Consider the following 20,394-nt stretch of genomic DNA (forward strand, 5'->3'; position numbering starts at 1 on the left):
ACGTGTTATCAAATGGATGGCAAAGGGCACTATGGATGAGTAATGTTTGGTACAGGAGGGCTTGGGGCCTTGGGAACATGAATCTAAACTCTGGAGAAGTAAAGGAGATGAATGAAATAGAGTGTGATAAGGACATGCAAAGAAGACATAGGATTTCATAGAGACCCATAAAGCGCGTCTAACTCACGTGTGAAAGGTTGGGCAAGGTTTCACGAGGAAGAGAAAACTTCAGCCAAACCTGAAGCGTAGGCAGATATCAGCAGGGGAGACTGGCTGAGGGAACAGGCTGACAAAGAGTATAATGAGTTCCTGTTCTGAAGGGGAGTGTGGACGAGCAATGGGGGGAGCAGGGGAGTGGTGGGAGATGAGGGGACACGGCCAGCGGGGCAGATGAGGGAAGACCTCATTAAGTTGTGTTCAGGAAGTTGGATTTTGTTAGAAGGGTCGTAAGAGGAGCCACTGCTCAGCTTCCATCAGGAGAGTGAGCAACCGAGTACAATTTGAAGCAAAATGAACTTGAGACATGGCTGGGACCAGGTGGATGGGACAGCAGGCGGCTGTAGAAACTGGGACTAGGTGGAAGAAGTGGGTAGGTTCCAGAGTTTGAGAGCTATTTGGAACCGAGCGCTGACAGGACTTGGTGATTAACTGAATTCCCCCTAGAGAGAGGCACGCTAAAAATAGGGCCCTAAAATGAAAAATAAAAGATCGAGGTGGCCACTGTTTTTCTGGAAGACGTATTCTTTCTCCCTTGACCCAACACCTCACAAAGAGAAGAGCTGACACCCAAACAAGTTAGATTCTTCCTGTGCCCCAGGTACTGGGTAGGTACAAGATTGGAGGTCAAAGGAGAGGCATCAGGTCAGAGGGTGAAGGACTTCTGAGAAGATACCCAACGGGGGTGAGTTCTAAGTCTTTTACCCACAATACAGGGAATCTTCTGTTGAGGTTATGGGGGAATGTGTGCAGACTTGGGGGACAGACAGAGCTGTCCTTTCATGTGCAGAAGGGGAGGTCTGCTTGAAATAAGCAGCATTGACTTCCAAACTGGCAACCTGAATGGTATAGCAGCGGCAGAATAAATAAAACCTTGCACGGCACGGGGTCTGGGCCTCGGTGTGGATAACGTGCACGTTCTTCCCTGTGTCAAAGCAGGGTGGATGGCAGTGTGCCCACCTTGGGGGCTGCTGACAGGGTTCAGCCAGGTAATAGCCATGAAACTGAAGGGTGGGGTCTGGCTCCCAGGAAGTGCTGGGGTACTGTGAGCATTAGTGGAAGTCGAGGAGGACCCCCCCAGGATTGCCCTTAGCTTCCGAGGGGAAGGAAGTCTGAAACTGGGCCTGGAGGCACGGGTGGATTTAAACCAAGGGCAGATGAGGGTAGGAGGCTTCTCGTGCCAGAAAAGCAGCTCAGCCGAGGCCTGTTCAGGGAGTGGCAGGTTGGATTTTTGTCTCTAGGACACTGACTAGGAAGGAAGGAAGGGATAAGGGTGTTGGGTGGGATCAGGAAGTGAAGGCTCAGGGTTTAGATTTAATTAGTACGTGCTGGGAGCTCATTAAAGGGCTTCAAGCAAAGGACTGTGTCTTTAAAAGATTTATGTCTTGCAAAGATTATCATGTTGGCAGTATGGGGGATGAACTGCCTCAAGTCAGGCATTAGCGGGACCTACCTCTCCCTCATCAGGTATCTTGTAGAGTGAGTCTATTTTGTATCTCTTCCTGGGTCATCTGCTTGGTGGCTATTCCTTGGGCCCAGTCACACCAAGGAGTCTGGACTGGGTCCTTCTCAGAGAACAAGCCATGCAAGAACAACCATTCACGCCAGTTCCTTAACAAGTCCCATGCGCAGGAAAGAGACAGAGCCCCCAGCATGATAATTACAGGGTATCCGGATGCCCCCTTGATTATTTGTATATATTTAACCTTCCCCTGTATTCTTCTGCCTGTTTTCCCCCCAATGGTGACAGTTGGAGGACCTTCAGGGAACCCCTAGTAGCTGTTTTGAAATCTTCAGCCACTCTTGGGACTCTGAAATGGATCATTTCTCAGCTCGGTCTACCAGCAAAGTCCCTCATGGTCCAGCTCATGCCTGACCCCTGAAGGGTTGGCAGACGCAGAATGGACCTAGACACAGGAGTGGAATGAAAGTTTCTGTTCTAAAACTTGGCATTGACGGGCCATGGAGCCCAGGACGTGTGGCCATGCTCTTCTGAAGCCCCAGAGAATGATCTCCATTGCGGATGCTGCCCTGTAGCATCCTGCTAGCCAAACTCCAGAGTGAGCTGGCCTTGAACACAGACCTCCAGGAGACTCCATCCCTGTGCCTGCTTGTCCTTCCTGGTGCCCTAAGCAGTCAGGGATCAGTACTGTCACCACCCTGCTTTCTGGAGGAGAAGATAGGCGTGGGTTTTCCTTGATCTCCAGCTCCTGCTGTGGGGAGAGCTTGGTGGCTTCAAGAGCACATAATGTTTCCACTGCAGCTCCGGAAGTGAGGACTCTGAAGTGGGGTTTCAGGGGGACTGTAGGCTTGTAGAAATGTCTCATGTCCTTCCCTTTTCCAGCTTCTCAGGGCAGGTCAACATCCCTCATCAGCTTCTCCTTCCTGCACTTGCAAAGCCAACAGCGCATCATTGCCAGGCTCCGCTGGTCCTGCACGCCCATCTCTGACCCCGATGCTAATGTGGGGGCACAGAGATAACTGCAAAGCCGCCCCACCTTGAGATCCTTACCTAGTCCACATTTGCAGTATTCCCCATAAAAGTGACATAGTCACAGGACCTGTGGATTAGAGTGTAGATGTCTTTAGAGACCATTGTTCACCAGCCTCAGCTCATACAAATCTGGGTTTATCTCCAACTCCCAAGCCATCCCATTGTCTAGCATTGTAGGAAAGAGGCCGAGAGACAGGAAGGACATGGTGTCCCTCCCAAGTGGACATTTCATAAGAACCTGTGGGCTGAGAAAGGGAACAGAACTCAGGGCCCTCTCTAGTTGCAGAAACTGCTTGGCACATTCATCAACGGATACCATGTGCCAGATGTTCTCAGCACTCCCAGTAAGTTACACAGATTTTTTTTTTTTTTTTTTACTTTCATGCAAGTCCTCCGAGTAAGGGATTTTAGTTTCCTGGAATTACCATAGTGAAAGTCACCACAAAGTTGGCAGCTTAAAACAGCACACGTGGATCTGTTGCATTTCCAGAGGCCAAATGTCTGAAACCAAGGTATCCGTAGGGCCAGGTACCCTGTGGAGGCTCTAATGCAAGATCTGTAGTCTCAAGTCCCCGCTTCTAGTGGCACCTTGTGCTCCTTGGCTCATGGTAGAATAGCTATCTCGTTCTGGAGTCTCATGTGGCCTCCTTCCTTTTGTATGCATCCAAATCTCTCTCTCCTTTCTCCTAGCAAGATACCAGGCGCTGCAAACTCTAAAACCAGGATAATCTCACCTTGAGCTCCTTAAATAATTACCCCTTCAAAGATTAGTTCCGAAGAGGGTGGCATTCTGAGGATATGGGTAGCATTCTGAGTTTATGGATGGGTATGTCATTGGGGAGGAAGACAACCATCTCAAAATCAGCAAGGAACCAGCACAGGAAAAATAAGCAGGGCTAAATGAAACTGAGGAAGGGAAAGAGGGGCAAAGGGAGCAGTTTTTAACTGGGGGGGGGGTCCCTGAAGGCCTTCCTGGGACAGAAGGAACATGTTCAGTCTTCTGTGTCACTATAGTATTTAGCGGAATGGCCAGGAAGGTGCCTGGAGACAGAAGATCTACCTTCCTTCCTTCTTTCCTATTGAGGATGTGTCCTTGCGCAGATCCCAGGCTTGAAGCCTGTGCGGTGCCACTTCTCTCTGGTCCAGTGCAACTGTAATGACAGTGATAAGGATAATAATGGGATTTGGGGGCGGCCCCTCCTCCTCCTGTAAGGACCCCATTGTGCCGACTAATTGTATAGAAACAAGTAGGGCAACTGTCTGTGGGGTGGAAGCAGTGGGGAGCAGAGAGGAATATGCTGTTCCGGCCTTGGGGCATTCCTGAATGACCCTGGCACAGGCTGAACCTGCGCATCTGGGTTATTAGGAATGCTGCAAGGGGCTCAGGGAAGCTTCCCACACTAGAATGGGGTCTGGGGCCAAGCCGAGTCCCCTGGGTTCTTTCTCCCCTTTGCTAGCTGCTGGAATAGCTATATGAGCTAAGCCTACTTACTGCAGAAGCAGAAGGTAAAGGGGCACAGAGTATCGAGGGACGCGGCCCAGCTGTTGGCCTCTCAGGTGGGTGACAGTGGCTATGATCACACTGCTCAGAGCCAGCTTGGGTTGTTTGGTAGATGTGGGCAACTGAGCACCTCAGGCCTCAGCATCACAGCTCCAGTATTTATCCTCACCATCTCTTTAAGTGATGCTCTGACTTCCAACAAGCCCCATTAAGAGCACCCCTTCTAGTAAACACAGGTTTTAATGGAATGGAAAGTTTTTTTTTTTTAAATGACCTTATCAAAGGCAGCATGCACTTTCATAAGCAAGTATTGATTGGCTTTTAAAAATTCCTCAAATGTTTTCACTTGTCTCTGTGACCTCATGTTTGTCCTGTTCCCAGCAACTCTTCCCCTCCTGATACAATGTTCAGATCTGCATCCCAAGGCCTGCCTTCCAGTCTTGGTTTGTTCTCCTGTACCAGCTTGCAATGCCAGGCTGTTTCTCCGTTCTGCTATTTGGATTGTGCACTGTTTCTGAGATTCAAGATGGGAATTGATATGACCCTCAAGAGGAAGGCCTGTAGTATTATTGCCACCTAGTCAATGCTGGAGAAATGGACCCCAAGAGTCTAAAAAGTATCCTCAGTGACACAGGGGGATGTGTATGATAGAAGTAGAACCCAGGCCTCCCTGAGCCAAGAGGCATCATTTATTCACTTTTATTTCCACACTACCTAGTTTTTCTAAACACCTTCCTGATGTTCTCCTGTATAAGGTCTGTCTGTACTGGAAATGCAAAGTGAAAACTCTTAGTACTCCCATTGCTCGCTGAAGAACCACACAGAGTAAGGCCCCCCAAATCCCTTTTGTGTGAGTGCTTCAGTCTGCAAATGTGTTTTATGTGTGCTAAACAGCTCCAAGTTCTAAGAAAAAGACTGATTTTCCACTGTGCCAGTTAACAGACCAACCTCATGAACAGAAATCAATGAAACGACTTAGGCCGGTGTCATGGAGACACGGGCAAGAATTTAGTCCCTTTAAATTTTAATTCTTCTTCCAACTCAGCTAACCTTTGTTGAATACCAGCAATGGGCCAGATCCTTGACTGGATTCTGGGGAAAACAAAGATGAACAAGGCTGTGCCCCAGAGAAGCTTAAAATATTAGTGTGGGAAGTGGATAGTCAACAAATACTCTTAACAGATGCTTTTCAAGACACAAGGAGACACCCAAAATCCCTTTCCTTCTGGGGGATGGAAGAGCTCTAAGAGTCTTCTAAGAGGCCTTCTGCCATGTTCACCCTTGTACTGGGGAAAATATACCGGATATTGAACCAATATAGAGAAACTATACAAAGGGACATCTGGTCAACCTTATTTCTCAGATTCCTATCTAGTCATTGGCATTTTGTATTTGTTTAGTTAATTAAGATACAAAGTTTTCTGACTCTGCCATATGAATTATTGCTGTCTTAATTACTGTTCTATTTCTGTAAAGAGGCACCATGGCCAAGGCAACTCTTTAAAAAAAGCATTAATTTTTTAATTAATTAATTGGGAGCTTCCTTACAGTTTTAGCTTAGTTCATGATCATTATGGTGAGAAGCAGAGAGGCCTGGTGCTGGGGCAGTAGCTGAGACCTCTACATTGTGATCTACAGGCAGAAGCCAGAAACAGACAGACAGATTGGACCTGGTGTGTGTTTTTGAAACTCTGAAGCCCACCCCCAATGACACACCTTTTCCAACAAGGCCACACCCCCCTAGACTTCCCAAATAGTCCCACTAGCGAACATTTAAATATACAAGCTAATGGGAGCCATTCTCATTCAAACTACCATGGTTTCCCAGTCAAAACAGTTGGGCATAGCTTCCTGATGTGTGTAACTGGAGTTTCTAGTCCCTCAAGATAACACCCAGCAAGAGTTCAGAGTGGGTGCCTCACTCATCCTAGTCTTGGCAAGTTATAAGGCACAGTGGCATAGTTGAGGCCCCCAGAGACTTGCAGCAGGAGACCTTTTTAATTTCATGTAACATTTAACCCAAACTTCTTGGTCTGAACACTAACATCTCACTAAATTCCATATAAATTGTATTTTCCTATATGGACACATCCTGGGAAAATCAACATAGTAGTATCACTTTGGTACTTATGTTCCCACTATGGAAAACTATAAAAATATTGAACAATTGATATAGCACAAAGAGTGTGGATGCTGTTGCCAGACACTAGATACCATGCTAACCAACCTCCCTGTTCCCCAGTTTCCTTGCATTTGACATGGAGGTAGTGACAGTGATGCCTGTTTCGTGAAGGTTAATGAATTTTTCTTACTGGTCTTAGAAATAATGCAAGATCCATAGCAAAACAAAGGTGCCGTGGCTTGAATGTGTCCCCCACCCCCACCCCCACAAAAGCCTGTGCTGAAAACAACCCCTGGCGCAACAGTGTTGGGAGGTGAGATCTCATGGGAGATGTTTAGTTCATGAGAGCTCTACACTCATGAATGGGCTAACATATGAATCCACTTGTGATGTCTTACTATTTGACATATACACACCTTCTCCTGCATTGCTGTCTTCTGCCATAGGATGATGAAGCAAAATGGCTCTTGCTGGATACAAGCCATTGACCTTGGATTTCCTAGCCTTTGGAGCTGTTAAAAAAAAAAAAAAGAGTTTCCCACTGATGACTTTCTGTCACAGGGGCACAAAGTGGTCTGAGGGGAAGGCTCTTCAGTCAGCTACCATGTTAACTGTTGTGAGTGCCAACACAGACTGGTAGATGAGAACACAATCTTGTCATGCCCTCCTGCCTAACTCAGAATCTCAGTTTTTTTCACATAATAACCGTGCCTTAGGAAGGTAATGGAGAGGCTTGTTAAACTGCACTCGCCCATGTCTGTTAATTGGGGACAATCGTGATAGTTACTTTGTAGGTTTTTGTGTGAAGAATAAATGAATGAAATCATGTGAAAGGCATTGCCTGGCACGCTAGACATTTTTGCCTTAAAAAAAAAAATACTAGATTCATGTGTTATTAGTGTAGTTTTCTCATGTAGACTGATTTGCAGATCAGTGATGAAGATCCAATTTTTCAGCTTTCTTAGCAAGTTATTTTGGTCTTGTATTTTGGCATCCCCCCTTCCTGATTCTGGGAGCCTTTAATTCAGAGTTTCGTTTGTCACAGTGACTTCCCATTCTCCTTCATTTAATGGAGTCTGACTCCTTCATCTCATGGACTGGCAACCGTAATGAATGTCACACAACTCTGGAGACCACCTGGTCCCTCTTTTGTGCTCTGTACCTTTCCTAAAGACAGAGACCTCTGTTGCAAATCACGTAGCCGAGGACCTTGGGATGCTCTTGGAGGAAACATCCCTCCTTGAAGATGCAGGTGCCTATGGGAGAGGAGAGAAGCTGGATCGTTGGCTTGTTAAAAGTGCCCTGATATTTTATCTGTGTAGGATCTCTGGCACAGGTCACACTCACCCCACATTCGAGCCAATTACCTGATATTTAGTTATCAGATTCCTTCGGGGACGGCCTGCTCTTGGTGAAGAATTAGATTGGAGGATGCTGATGTAATTCTAGCGGCAGGAAGTAGGAGTTACATTTCTGTGAGAGTTTCTATTTCAAGGTTGAGTAAGTGGTAATTTTTTTTTTTACTGAGCGATTCTAGCCTAATAGTCAGATTCTCAAGGTTTGCCCCCTCCCCCAGCCCAGCCCTGCCCAGGGGCACTTCACCTACCTGGAAACTTCAGGTTTCAGAAGTGGGGTCTTCCTGTCCTTTGTGTTAGCATGAAAACAATTGAAAGTTTAAGCCATGCCCATTTAAAAAAAATAGAAATGCTATACAAATACAATACAATAATAATAAATTTAAAAGTCAATCCAGTTGGGCACCATTCCCAGACTACCAACTGAGCAGAAACACAAATAAAGAAGAAGAAAAACTGCTATATAATTCAAATGGCTACAGTCTCCTTGTTTTCTGCTATTCTTTTATTGCAGATATATAATATCAAGGCTATATTATGGGTAAATGGGTTTTGTGGCCTAACCTGGAAACCTAATCACTGCTTATAATATTATTTCTATGGGGGAAATATATTTTATATTATAAACAGATGGTTTGCAAGCAATTTTTGGAGCACAATAGGCTTGTGGGGATAAGTCCACCAGGGATTTTAATCTTTAGCAGAACTGGCTGCCATGATGACAAAAATCCAAGGCCTTTTAGAATCTCCCTGTTAAGTGTTTCTCACCTGAAACCTCACCATGCTTTTCGTGCTAAAGATGGCCTCACTCTCTGTTTTCTGACACCTGAGACTCACTTCCCTGTCTTGCCTGAGTCTAGCCACGCTTTTTAAAGACTGTTGAGGCCCAGGAAACAAGGAGGCACCCTGAGAGGCCTTATCCTGTGCCCTTTAGAAAATGGTGGCTAAAGTTCTAGGAAGCTGTCCAGCTAGGTGGGCAAGCATGTAGTTATAAGGTCAGATTTCTGCCACTTGACAGCCACATAACGGTGAGTGAGCCTGTGTGCCTTTGAACTTATTTTGTTCCTAAAGAACAGTGGTTCTCAACTTGTAGGTTTGACCCCTTTGGAGGTCAAATGACCCTTTCACAGGGGTCGCCTAAGACCATTGGAAAACACAGATGTTTACATTAAAATTCCTAACAGTAGCAAAATTACAGTTATGAAGTAGCAACAAAAGTAGTTTTGTGGTGGGGGTGGGGGGGGGGGCGGGTCGCCACAGCATGAGGAACTGTATTAGAGGCTTGCAGCATTTGGAAGGTTGAGAACCACTGGCATAGGAGGATATAGTTGTGAGAGCTGGCTGTGAACTTTAGAACAGTGCCCAGCACCAATACTGTTGCCTCCATGCTTGCGTGGGGTAGCTTATCAGGGGTCTTAGGGACTACACAGATTTCTGTTTACTTCAGAAGCAATGTATCAGAGTACTTTCGAAACTTCAAACAGCAAGCTTAGCAGTATCTGAAGCTCCCTGTTTACCTCTTAGGGACTGTGTAGATTTGGAACATGTTTTCTGGGTTACAGATGGAGGAGGTGGTCCATTTTCTTATATATTCAAATTGGCGGTATTAAAGTCTATTATTATTTTGAGCAAATTGAGCTCTATAACACATTTATAGTAAACTGAGAACAGGCTTCTTAAATAGTTGCATGCACTAATTGTTACCACATAAAGAGTTTTTCACCTAAGAAAAGCTTTTTTGAGAAATTAACTTCTTTTCTTCTCATTTGGACAGCTTTGTTTTCTAATTTTCAAGTAGATTTCTATCTACTTATTGACTTTATCATGTAGGCATAAGATATAATTAGGAATAGAAATAAAATAAAATAAAACAGTATTTTAGTCGGGTTTCTAGAGGAACAAAGCATATAGAACATGTATGTATGTGTGTATACATTAAATTAGCTTCACTGAAATAGTGACTGCTGTCTCCTATCTGAGAACCTGGTAGTTGCTTGGTCCTTGAAGCTGGGTGCCTCAACAGTTAGAGTAATCCCACCATGGCTGTCCCACAGTGAGGAGGCTAAGTACCCGGTAGTTACCTAGTCTCCAAGGCTGGGTACCTCTGCAGTCTCTCTCTGATGCCCGAAACTTGGAAGATTCATAGAGAACTGCTATTTCCCAGCAAGCAACAGTGGTCCAGAAAGGCTGGTTCTGCTGTCAGTGCAGGAATCAGCACCAGCAACAGGTGAACTAATTAAGATGCAAGCGGGAAGGCCAAGAGAGCAAAAAGTCCTTTATAATCTGGGTTGCTGCCGGGAGGTGCCCCCCTTCATTTAGGGTGGTCCTTCCCAGATCAGTCAAGGCAATCAGAACAAGCCCTCTGGTGAAGCTGTTTACACGGATGATCCTAATCTGTGACAAGTTGCCATTAAAGTCAGCCATCACAGATAGCAATCGAGATCTTACGGCTTTCAGATTGATAACTATCCTGGCAAAAGGTGTGTTGTATGCGGAGTTGGGAGGTTGGGCCTATTGGGGTGGGTTCTGTTGGAGGTGAGGCTAGTTGGGGTGAGGCCTGTTGAGAAAGGGAATGGTTGGGGGGCTGTTGGGAGAGGGGCCTGCTAGAAGAGAGGGGATTCTGTTGGGGTGAAGCTTGTTGGGGTAGGGCATGTCAGGGGTGGGGCCTGTAGGGAGGTGTTTATGTCACGAGAGCTTTGTAGTCAGGAATAGATTAATCCAGTTATGCACAGGCTTGAGGCTGTGAGTTCTGTCTCTTGCTCTTGTCTTTTCTTACCTTTCCACCATAGAGAGATGCATCAAAAATGTCTTTGCCAGGTCTGAACCCTACAACTTTGGACTTCTAGAACTGTAAGGAAAAAAATAATAATTTGTTCTTCACAATAATAACCCAGTCTGCAGTGTCCTGTTATAAGAACACAGAATGGACTCAGACCATCATTGGTCCCAAGAAGCCAGGATGATGATATAATCAATAGCTGGTGCCATCATGATGGGGTGTCAGGAGTGGGAAGTCGAGTGATCACATGTCATATGTACATGGGAAGCAGGAGAGGCTGTAAACCCTCAGTTCATGCCCCTCATGATAGACTTCCTCCAACAAGGCTCTGCCTCCTAAATAACCTCTCCAAACCCTGCCACAAACCTAGGGATCAAGTGTCCAAGTACATGAGCCTATGTGGGACTGTTCTCATTCATACCTTGCTAACCAGTTGCGAGGAAATTGGTGGAACTATGCCCATGTCCTGGGACTTTGTGGAAGAGGGACTTAGATCTCTGGTGGAAGGATTGCTAAGCTAAATATTGAAGGAGCCGTGTGATTACTTTTTATTGGATATAGTAAGATGTGAATGAATAAACGTGATTGAAATCCAGAGTTTGTAATTAAATGGGAAGAGGAAGAAGGTTTTGGAAAATTATCAGCTGCCCAGATAAAGAATGAAGACATGTTTTTATAAGATGAAATTAGGGTGTGGCTATGGACTGTTTACTAGAAATTACCATAGAAGAAAGGCAACCCAGGTTCCAGTTCCTCAAGATAGCAGAGGATTGACCTCTTCAAAGTAGGTTGGGTCCTTTAGGATACAGCTTCCAGAGAGGTGCCCTAAAGTCCTCAGCATTTACTTGCCAGGCCACTTGGGGACTCTGTTCCTTGTTATCTGGCTCAGTGCACCTAGGCCACCCCAGCTGTGGCTCAAGCAGGCCTAGATACAGCCTAGACTGACATTCTAGAGGGTGCATGTGGTAGGCCATCATAGCGTCTACTTGCTACTAGTTTTATAACTGTGCAGAGTTGGTGAGCTGGGAAGCTATCATGGCCTCCATCTAAACACCACAGACAGCCTGGGAGCCTATGCAGAAACCTCCTACAGGGCCAAAGAGAGAGTGCCTATGTAGTAGGAGGCTGCTTGTTGGTTCCCAGCTGCTTAGCCCTGAAATAATCACACAGAAACTGTATTAATTAAATCACTGCTTGGCCCATAAGCTCTAGCTTCTTATTGGCTAACTCTTACATATTGGTTTAACCCATTTCTATTAATCTGTGTATCGCCACGTGACTATGACTTACCGGCTAAAGTTTTGTCTGTCTCTGGCAGGGCTACATGGCTTCTCTCTGGCTCTGCCCTTCTTTATCCCAGCATTCAGTTTAGTTTTCCCTGCCTAACTAAGTTTTGCCCTGTTATAGGTCCAAAACAGTTTCTTTATTCATTAATGGTAATCACAGCACACAGAGGGAAATCCCACATCATGCCTAGAAAGTCTCTTCTATAGCAATGCCTAGAAAGTCAAAGGATGGGAACGGGGCAGTTTCTGAGACCTCAGAATTAAACCACCACTAAGTCCCTTGAACTACAGGTATAAGACCTAGATTATGAGAGCTGTTAAGTGGACTAAGCCAATCCTAACCTTAGAGGCATAGCAGCCTGAGTGTTTGGTAACCCTGTGCCAGGATGTGGTACATGTACTGAAGATTTTATGTTCTCCACATTTTTTGGGTTGTAGACTTAACATGGAACCAGTTATATGCCTCTTTGTGCTTAGTTCTTCCTATAGAATGAGAATATCTGCCCACCTATCTCATCATTGTATTTTGTGCTCAGCTACCATATGTAATTTTCACATGTCACAGCTGGAGAGGAATTTATCTCACGATGTATCATGCCTAGGGTCTCACCCATCATTGCGTTCTGTGAGAGTCTTGATTTTGATTTGGTATCGGGCCAGTTAAGTCTTTGGGGTCTGTTGAGATTGAATGTAGTTTTCACGTGAGAAGGGTGTGAAGTTTTAGGGCCAGATGTGGCATGTTGTGGCTTGAATGTGTCCTTCTCGAGGCATATTAGAAACTGAAACCCTAGTGCAGCAGTGTTGAGGGGTTGGGGTGGAAATTAGTGGGAAGCATTTAGGCCAAAAGCACTCAACGCCCATGGATGCTTACATCTGTTATGAAATGAAAGGCTAGAGATAGTGAACTCAGTGTCTCTTCTTATAATCTCTTAACCTGCTACCTTCTTCCAAGGAACGACATAGCCAGAAGCGTCTTGCCAGAGTCAGACTTCCAGTCTTGGATATCCCAGCTTCTTAAGAAATAAATCTCTTTATAAATATACAGGTCTCAGTGTTCTGTGGAAGAGGATGAAGGCATATCCCCAGAAGAGGGGATAGCAAATAGGATAGCATCAGTAAAAAGTACATACACACTCTGACGTTTTCTCCAGGACACACTCATGCTAAGTTGACTCCAATTCCCCACCTATCCATGGCCTGGAAAAACAGAAGTGGAGCAAGTGAAGAGATGTAGGATGTTGCTAGTAGATTGCTTGCTTGAAATTCTAGCCCATGGGAGATGGAGGAAGAAGGATCTGATGTTTGGAGACATCATTGGTCTCCTGCACTGTGATCTTGAGGCCACCCCGATCTACATGCCACCCTGAGGGGGTTGGAGGGAGAATCTGCCATCGGGAGGGGTAAGAGGAGCCACTAGGGACTGAACCACCTCATAGGTCATGCCTAACAATGATATTCATGTCATTCGGGCAATGGATTGAGGATTCATTCATTTGGCCATTTCCTTGCTTGAGCCACAAGAATGAGAATAATTTTCCAAAGGAATCGTCTTGAAGCCCCTGGTTTTGTTTACTAAAATGCGGGAGCGTTAAGCTTTGCTCCCCCTCCTTGAGAAATGAGAATGTGTGGGTATCGTGCTGTCGGGAAGATTCTACAATCTGTAATACTTGAGAAGTAATAAGATACTGCTGTTGGCTGACCATCTGGTCATACATTCTCAGTCTTGTGGCTTACTTTATATGTTTTTTTTTTAAATTTAATTTTTTTTTAAACCGGTGAAGGGCAAAGAATGAGAGTTAAAGAATTTCAGAGATGCCTTTCTTACATAAACAAAGAATTTGTGTTTAGACGTGCAACATGGTCAGGTTTTGTTTCATGAGGAATGGAAAACGAACAGCCCATTATATATAGGTTGTCTCACTTTCTTTTTCAAAAAATAAACTAACCGTGACTCCTAATTTGATCTCTCGCTCTAAACTTTTGGCTTATATGAAAAACAGTCTCTTTGCCAGAAAGAGGAATCAAACATAAATTGCCTCTCTAGAAAGAAAAAAGAAAACCCTGCAGAAGAGACCTATAGAGATTTCATATTTCATCCGTTCATTCAAAACTATTTATCGAAACCCTAGTATTTGCTTCTCATGCTAGCAGACGCTTGGGGATTTGCTAAAGAAACATCAAGATACTCTCTTCCTTCAAAGGGCTTAGTGCTGTCTGGGGGAGAAATGGCATGGACATATGAGACAGTTAAGTTGTAATTCAAGGCAACATATGATCAAATATCAAAATGTGTGCCTCTGACGAGAGATGCTATAGTTCAGGGAATGGAGCGATAGCGCTGCGGCATGGCTGATTTTTTCTGCCCGCAAATTGGCAAATCATAGCACTATTTGTATGAAATATTTTACACTTGTTTTTTTGGCAGCCTTAGGCCTTGACTTCTAGTCAGCATTAAGAGCCTGCAAAAAATATTTGTACTCCAGTCTCTGTAGAGTTGGCTTAATTTTTCTCCCCTTCCTCCCTTCCAGGCAGAGGAAGTGCCCTGATACAAACCAGAGGGTCCAGAAGAGGCAGGGAGTTTTTGTCAGGCATGATCCTTTTCGGATACAAATAAGGACCCCCCCAGTCTTGGTATTCTCTGAGCTCCAGAGCCGCAGAGCTAGCAAACTCCTTCTGACATTGAGGGAGCTTTAATTTGAACTTAACATCCGTGACGGACGAGCAAGCCATCATGGGTCAGGTAGATTTACAGCCTCGGAGAATTGCTAATGAAAACCCCTTTGGTTCTGAAGTCAGAGGACTGGCACAGACGTAGGGGGAGCTAGGATACAGATAGGCTCCTGGGGAGCCCAGTTTCTTGATGGACGACAAGCTAAGTACTTGGCGATGGTGATTAGTGAAACTCACCAAACTTCCTGTTCTATATTTGGCATATTCAAATGAGCACAGAATCAAGGAGAAGCCACGAGGCCTAAATTGTTAAGAATTAAAAAGAGAAAGGAGAGGAAGAAGAAATAAAAATCTTTTGAAGTCAGATGTATTGTTTGGGCCCATTCATAACGGCACTGCTCCCCCGCCCCAAGTGATTGCTGTCATCATTTAGATGTGTGGGGATCTCATGAATCATGGGTTTTTAATTTCTTTTAAGACTCAGGGTTCTTCACACGCCCTTACCTTCATTTTATCCTTTGCCTGGAGGGGGGTGTGATCTTTCAAGCTACTCCATGTTCCTCATGGAGGGTCTACATGGTGCAGTGCCATTTGAAGACAGTGTGGTTCTTGGTACTCATTCTCCCTGATGGGTTGGTGACCCATCTGGTAAGTGAATGTGACCTAGAGTGGCCAACACACCAAGGAAGCCAGTGCTCGCAGCTTGAAAGCATCTATTTTTCAGAGTATGTGGCCCTGGCCACAACCTAAGATTTATTTGGGGCCTCCTCTGAGCTGGCTGACCTGGGAAAGTGGCCTTGCAAAATGTTTTTCTCGTATCTTTTGATATAATTTGGTATCTGTCTAAATAAATGTTCTGGAGCAGATGGTTAAGGAATGTCTTATTATATTCTTGGGCAGACTCTGCCCTTGAAATATTTTCATTTAATCATCATGTTAGAAGGCACCAAACAGTAGCTTTATTATTTATTTTTTTAACACAAAATGAATCACTCACTAGGTTGGTATTCTAGCGATGTGTTGCTAACCTAAAATGTATACAAAATATAAAGCTTTTCTGGACTGTTCTTGGGAGGAATTTCTGCACAGGAACTCTTTGTTTCTGAATCCCTGCAAGAAGGCAATTTGGATGAATGTATTGGACGGTGTCATCTTGAGAGATAGCTTAGGGGTCTAAGTTCACCATGTTGTCAACATTTGTCCTCTGCTCCTAGACCTGATGAAACCACACCACACACACACACACACACACACACACACACACACACTCACACACACACTGCTATGTTTTTGTTGCTTTTCATGATATTCTTATCATTTCACTATTAGCATTCAAAATCAACAGCCCACTGTACAAAGTGTTTCGTCCTGAAGCAGACCACGAGACAGTTGTAGTTAACGGGCATGTGTACGGCTCCCAATTTATCTATTGTTGATTTTTGCTTTGTTTTTGTTTTTTTAGGTGCACTTTTCGAGGAGACTGCACACATGCAGGGAGCTTTGAAAACTGGCTGGATATTTCATCTGGACCTAAAAAATGCCCGAAAATTCAGATCATTCGAAACCTCAGAGAAAGGGTAAGGAGAAATGTTTTTATTTGTTCTTCATGATATTGTCTTATATCGCACAGCTTCCTTCTGGGTATAAAGAAGATTGTTTAAAAATGAAATAGGCCTAGTGAGAGAATTCCATTCATTCTGTTGGTGAATGGCAGGGCCTCCCAGATACCATCCATCTGCAAGGTGCCAAGGACATAGTGATAACCTAGTAGGCACAGCCCCACCCCCCATGGAGTTTGCCATCTCGCTTGGTAAAGACGACCTTCAGTAGTTAAATATGCATTTTTTTTTTTTTGGATACACCTTGATTTTCAAAATAGCGAAAAGTAAGCTCAGACTTGTGGTCAAGCAGATTTCCGCAGCGTGGCTCACCGTGGGACTTGGTTTTGATCAGGCAGTCTTTACGCCACTGTGTTCAGCCTGCGAATTAACTGTCCGTAGGCATAAAGTTACCCAGGAGGATGAACAAAGTGGACAGGTCCCTTGGAGAGCTCTTGACCTGGCATGAGAGAAGGGACACGAGGAACATACTGAGGCAGAACTCTCCCTGTTACACATGCCTACCCTGCCCTGAGGGGAGCAGAATTCCCTGCACACTCCCTCCTGTAAGGAGACATTTTCTCCCTAATCATGGCTCTTGTGTTATGAATGATTGTACAGCGTCCCCGTCGGCAGCCAGTTAACCTGTCTGCTGCACGCTCTGTGTTTCGTTTGAATGCCACATTAACAAGGAAATGGGCCACTTTCTCTTCTCACTTTGCCATTTCAAATCGCAAGCACCACGCCACTTAAGATGATTTAACATTTAATAAAGGGAAGCCAGAGCATTTACTGAGTGGTAAATAATAAAAGAACTCAACTTTCCGGCCATGACCCCTCAGAACGCATGGGCTGATAGTTGACTTGCTCTTGTCACTTTTAGCCGTCTTCTGGATTGAGGCTGATAGCCAAAACTCCAGACATGGTCCTGCCAGCTCGTTCCAGGGGGTCAGATTCTGGGTAAACGGGGTTCAGCCATCCATACCCAGGAATAGCCAGATCCTTCGCTGGTTGGTCTGAAAGCCCAGCTGGCTTTGGTGCGACGTAGTAGGCAGAAAGTATTAAGATGTTTTGATGTTCTCGGGACTCTGACAAGGGTTAGGATTATGCAAGGTATTTTTCCCTTATCATTAAAAGAACCCTTATGGGTGACTTTTTGTGTCGTATAAAAAAGTAGTTTGAAAGTGCTACTTACAAATTAGCTTACCAACCGAGGGGTGCTATAACTAAATCACCACTAATATGCCATCTTGAACACTTCAAAAACATGCTTTAGACCCACTAAGGAGTAGTGGATCACACCTGTAATCTCTTGGGAGGCAGAGGCAGGAGGATTTCTGTGAGTTTGAGAGCAGCGTGGCTTCCACAGTAAGTTTCAGGCCAGCTAGGACTCCACAGTGAGACCCTGTCTCAAACAAAACCATGTCAGAAGGCTTGCAGACGAGCAACCACTGGTTTGTTCTTCCCCGCCCGGAGTCCCCACTGTGGCTCACCACGGGTCTGAGCAGAGTCCTCCCACACAGTCATGACATCACTGTCTACAAGTTAGAGACGAGAATTTAGTTAACATTTCATGTGTGTTATGCATGCCACAGCATGGATGTGGTAAGCACGCTAGTGGAGTTGGGTCCCCTCTTCACATGTGGTCCAACTCACATTCTCAGATGTGACCTAGAGTGCCTTTACCTGCTGAGCCATCTTACAGCCCAATCATTTGGTAATCTCACTTCAGCTAGTCTTTAAAATGATCTCTGGACTCAACCCCCCCCCCCACACGCCCCCAGAAAGGCAGTATCAGTGAGAGACCCAGACCTTATGTGTGCCAAAGGCAAGCGTTCTACCACTAAGCTATCCTCCTTGACTCTGGATTGATTCTTTTAGGCGTATGGATAAGAACTCACCCCTCTTTTCCCCTCTCTCCCCGTCTCTCTCCCTCTCTGTGTCCTTTCCTCTCGCTCTCTGCTTTACTACTGAGCTACACTCCCAAATCCGACTCCTCTTGATCATGTTATTTCAAAATATTTCTTAGTTCATGGCCAGCCATCTCTGATTTCCCTGAAAGCTTGTGCCATTGTTTCAGTGATACCTGACCCTTACCTAAAGAGATGACAGTCTGTGATTGTCCCCAAATCAATCTATCAGCTAAGATCAAAGATCATTTGCTCGCTGCCCATCATATTCCCGGTAACATTCTAGTGCCTTGGCAGGTATGGGAGTGGCGCAGGGAGTGGGGAGGAAAAGCCCATAAATTACAGAACCTTTGTTCATCAGAAGAAGCATTATTTTTTTATACAAAACAGCTAGTAAATAGGATATCTTCATCTTCACTGAGGAATACATAATTAAAAGAATTAATTAGAGTAGTTCCTGTTCATCTAGGAGGGATTTCTCTGAAGTTTTTGTTTAGCGAAAAGAGCAAGAGGCTATTGAACAGAAATTTCCTGTTTGTGCACATGTGTCTCCAGGTGATTATGTGAGCATTGTGTTAGGGTTCTCTAAAGAAGGATAATTTAGAGAGAGGGAAGGCGGGATGGAGTGGGGGGGATTGTGTGTGCATAATGAACATATATGTATAAATACATATAGGTATTAAAATGTGATTTAGTAGAACGGCTTACAAGCAGTGGTCTTGAGTTGTTCAGAATTGGATATCTCCCAACCAAAAGGCCAGTGATCTGGTAGTTGTTCAGTACGAGACTGAATGTCTCCAGACTAGATTGGGACAATCTAGTGCTGGAGTCCCAGGGAAATTCTAGAGAGCTGGAATCCCAAAGAAGAAGCAGTCTCTAATAACAGCAAGAGAATGCCTCAGCAACAGGATGGATGAACTTGCTAGAAAGAGTAAGAACAAGCAGGGGAAAAGTAGAAGCTTCCTTCTCCTATCCCCCTTGATATGGGCCACCAGAAGGTGTGGCTCAGCCCTAAAGCGGGTCTTCTGACCTTGAATTCAATCAAGAAAATCCTCACGGGCTGCTTGGGTTTGAGTTGAGTCCACAGGCAGTCAAGTTGACAACTAAGATTAGCCATGACAAACATGGAGAGCAGTATGAAGGCTTCATATATGGTTGTGGGCATGGCTTTCCCAGTGGAATGACTAGCGTTAATGGAGAAGGAAGGCAACTAGAATCTGCATCTACGTCATCAGGTAGACATGGTCCCGTAAATAAGAGCTGTGCAATAAACAAGTATGAAGGGATTCGGTGTTGACTGAAAATTGTTCACCAAGAAAATTATGACAGAGGAATGAAGTCATTGTCCACAAAGCGACCTAAGGAGAGATGGTAGAGACCCTTCCACAAAGCAGAACTGAAAGAAGAAACCCAGCATTCATTCTGTCAGCAGTGTTGCTTGTCCAATCCCTAGACTAGAAGCAAGTATTATAAATAATTCGAAATAAAATACAGAAAAAGTCACTGTTTGCTAATTCTTAATTATTGCATATATTCTAAATATATTCATTTTAAAAACTGTTCTGGGAGTCCAGGCTGTCACTGGGTAGGAGAGCACACACTTAGCATGAGCAGGGTCCTGGTCTGAAAGGGCTTGGTCTGATCCATAGCGTCCCCTGAACTTAAAAATATCAAAAATTGTGTAAATGAATGAATCTAATTACCTATGTTGAATTAATACTCAAATACCAACAATCATACTGTGTGTCAGGTAAACAAACTTTCAACCTCTATTCTATAAGGGAAAGTTTCCAGATGGGTGGTGGTGGTACACACCTTTTAATTCCAGCACTCGGGAGACAGAGGCAGGCAGATCTCTGAGTTCGAGGCCAGCCTGATCTACAAGACAGGCTTCAACGCTACAGAGAAACCCTGTCTCAAAAAAAACAAAATTAGAAAAAATTCCACTTATAAAAGTAATAGAAATATTCAGGGACACACTTCAGAGGCAATGTGTATTCCCTGTGTTTAAAAGTCACTTTTATTAAGAGATACTTGTTAGAGAAACTACCAAAGATAGGATTTGTTTGTTTGCTTGCAACAGTTTGTCTTGGGCAATTTTTCCTGATAGTAATTAGTGTAAAAACCCAAAACAGTCCTGTAGCTCTAGGACTAGTCACTATAGGACTAGTTGCATGAGCCAGGAACTAAGCTGAGACTTAAAAACACATAGACAAATACAGAGACAGAGACACAGAGAGAGACAGAGATGGAGACATGGGTCACTCTTGATATGAGTGCAAATCCCCGCCATAGCTCCTGGCACCACCATGGCGTCCCCCTGGCCGGGCACTGACAACTCACAAAGCTCTGTTCCAGCCGCCTTTCGGCCCGAGCTGCACTCACTCTGGGTCCAAAATGGTGCAGGAAGCAGAGCAGAACTCTGGGAAGCAGGTTTGCTGCTCCAGAACCGCAGAAGGGACT

At 44.7% G+C, this 20,394-nt stretch overlaps 1 protein-coding gene across 6 annotated transcripts in view; it reads left to right on the forward strand.

Moving 5' to 3' along the window:
* Window positions 1–20,394, forward strand: part of Plxnc1 (plexin C1) — a 159,021-nt gene that overhangs the window by 48,642 nt on the left and 89,985 nt on the right. For all 6 annotated transcript variants that reach the window (XM_050145566.1, XM_050145570.1, XM_050145569.1 and 3 more), the window contains exon 5: window positions 15,886–16,000. In XM_050145566.1, coding sequence (XP_050001523.1) covers window positions 15,886–16,000 — 115 coding nt within the window. The remainder of the gene's footprint in view (window positions 1–15,885; window positions 16,001–20,394) is intronic.

Source organism: Alexandromys fortis, unplaced genomic scaffold (assembly GCF_014885135.2).
Source record: "Alexandromys fortis isolate MF-2015 unplaced genomic scaffold, M_Fortis_MF-2015_v1.1 scaffold_50, whole genome shotgun sequence".
In the NCBI taxonomy this organism is placed as follows: Eukaryota; Metazoa; Chordata; class Mammalia; order Rodentia; family Cricetidae; genus Alexandromys; species Alexandromys fortis.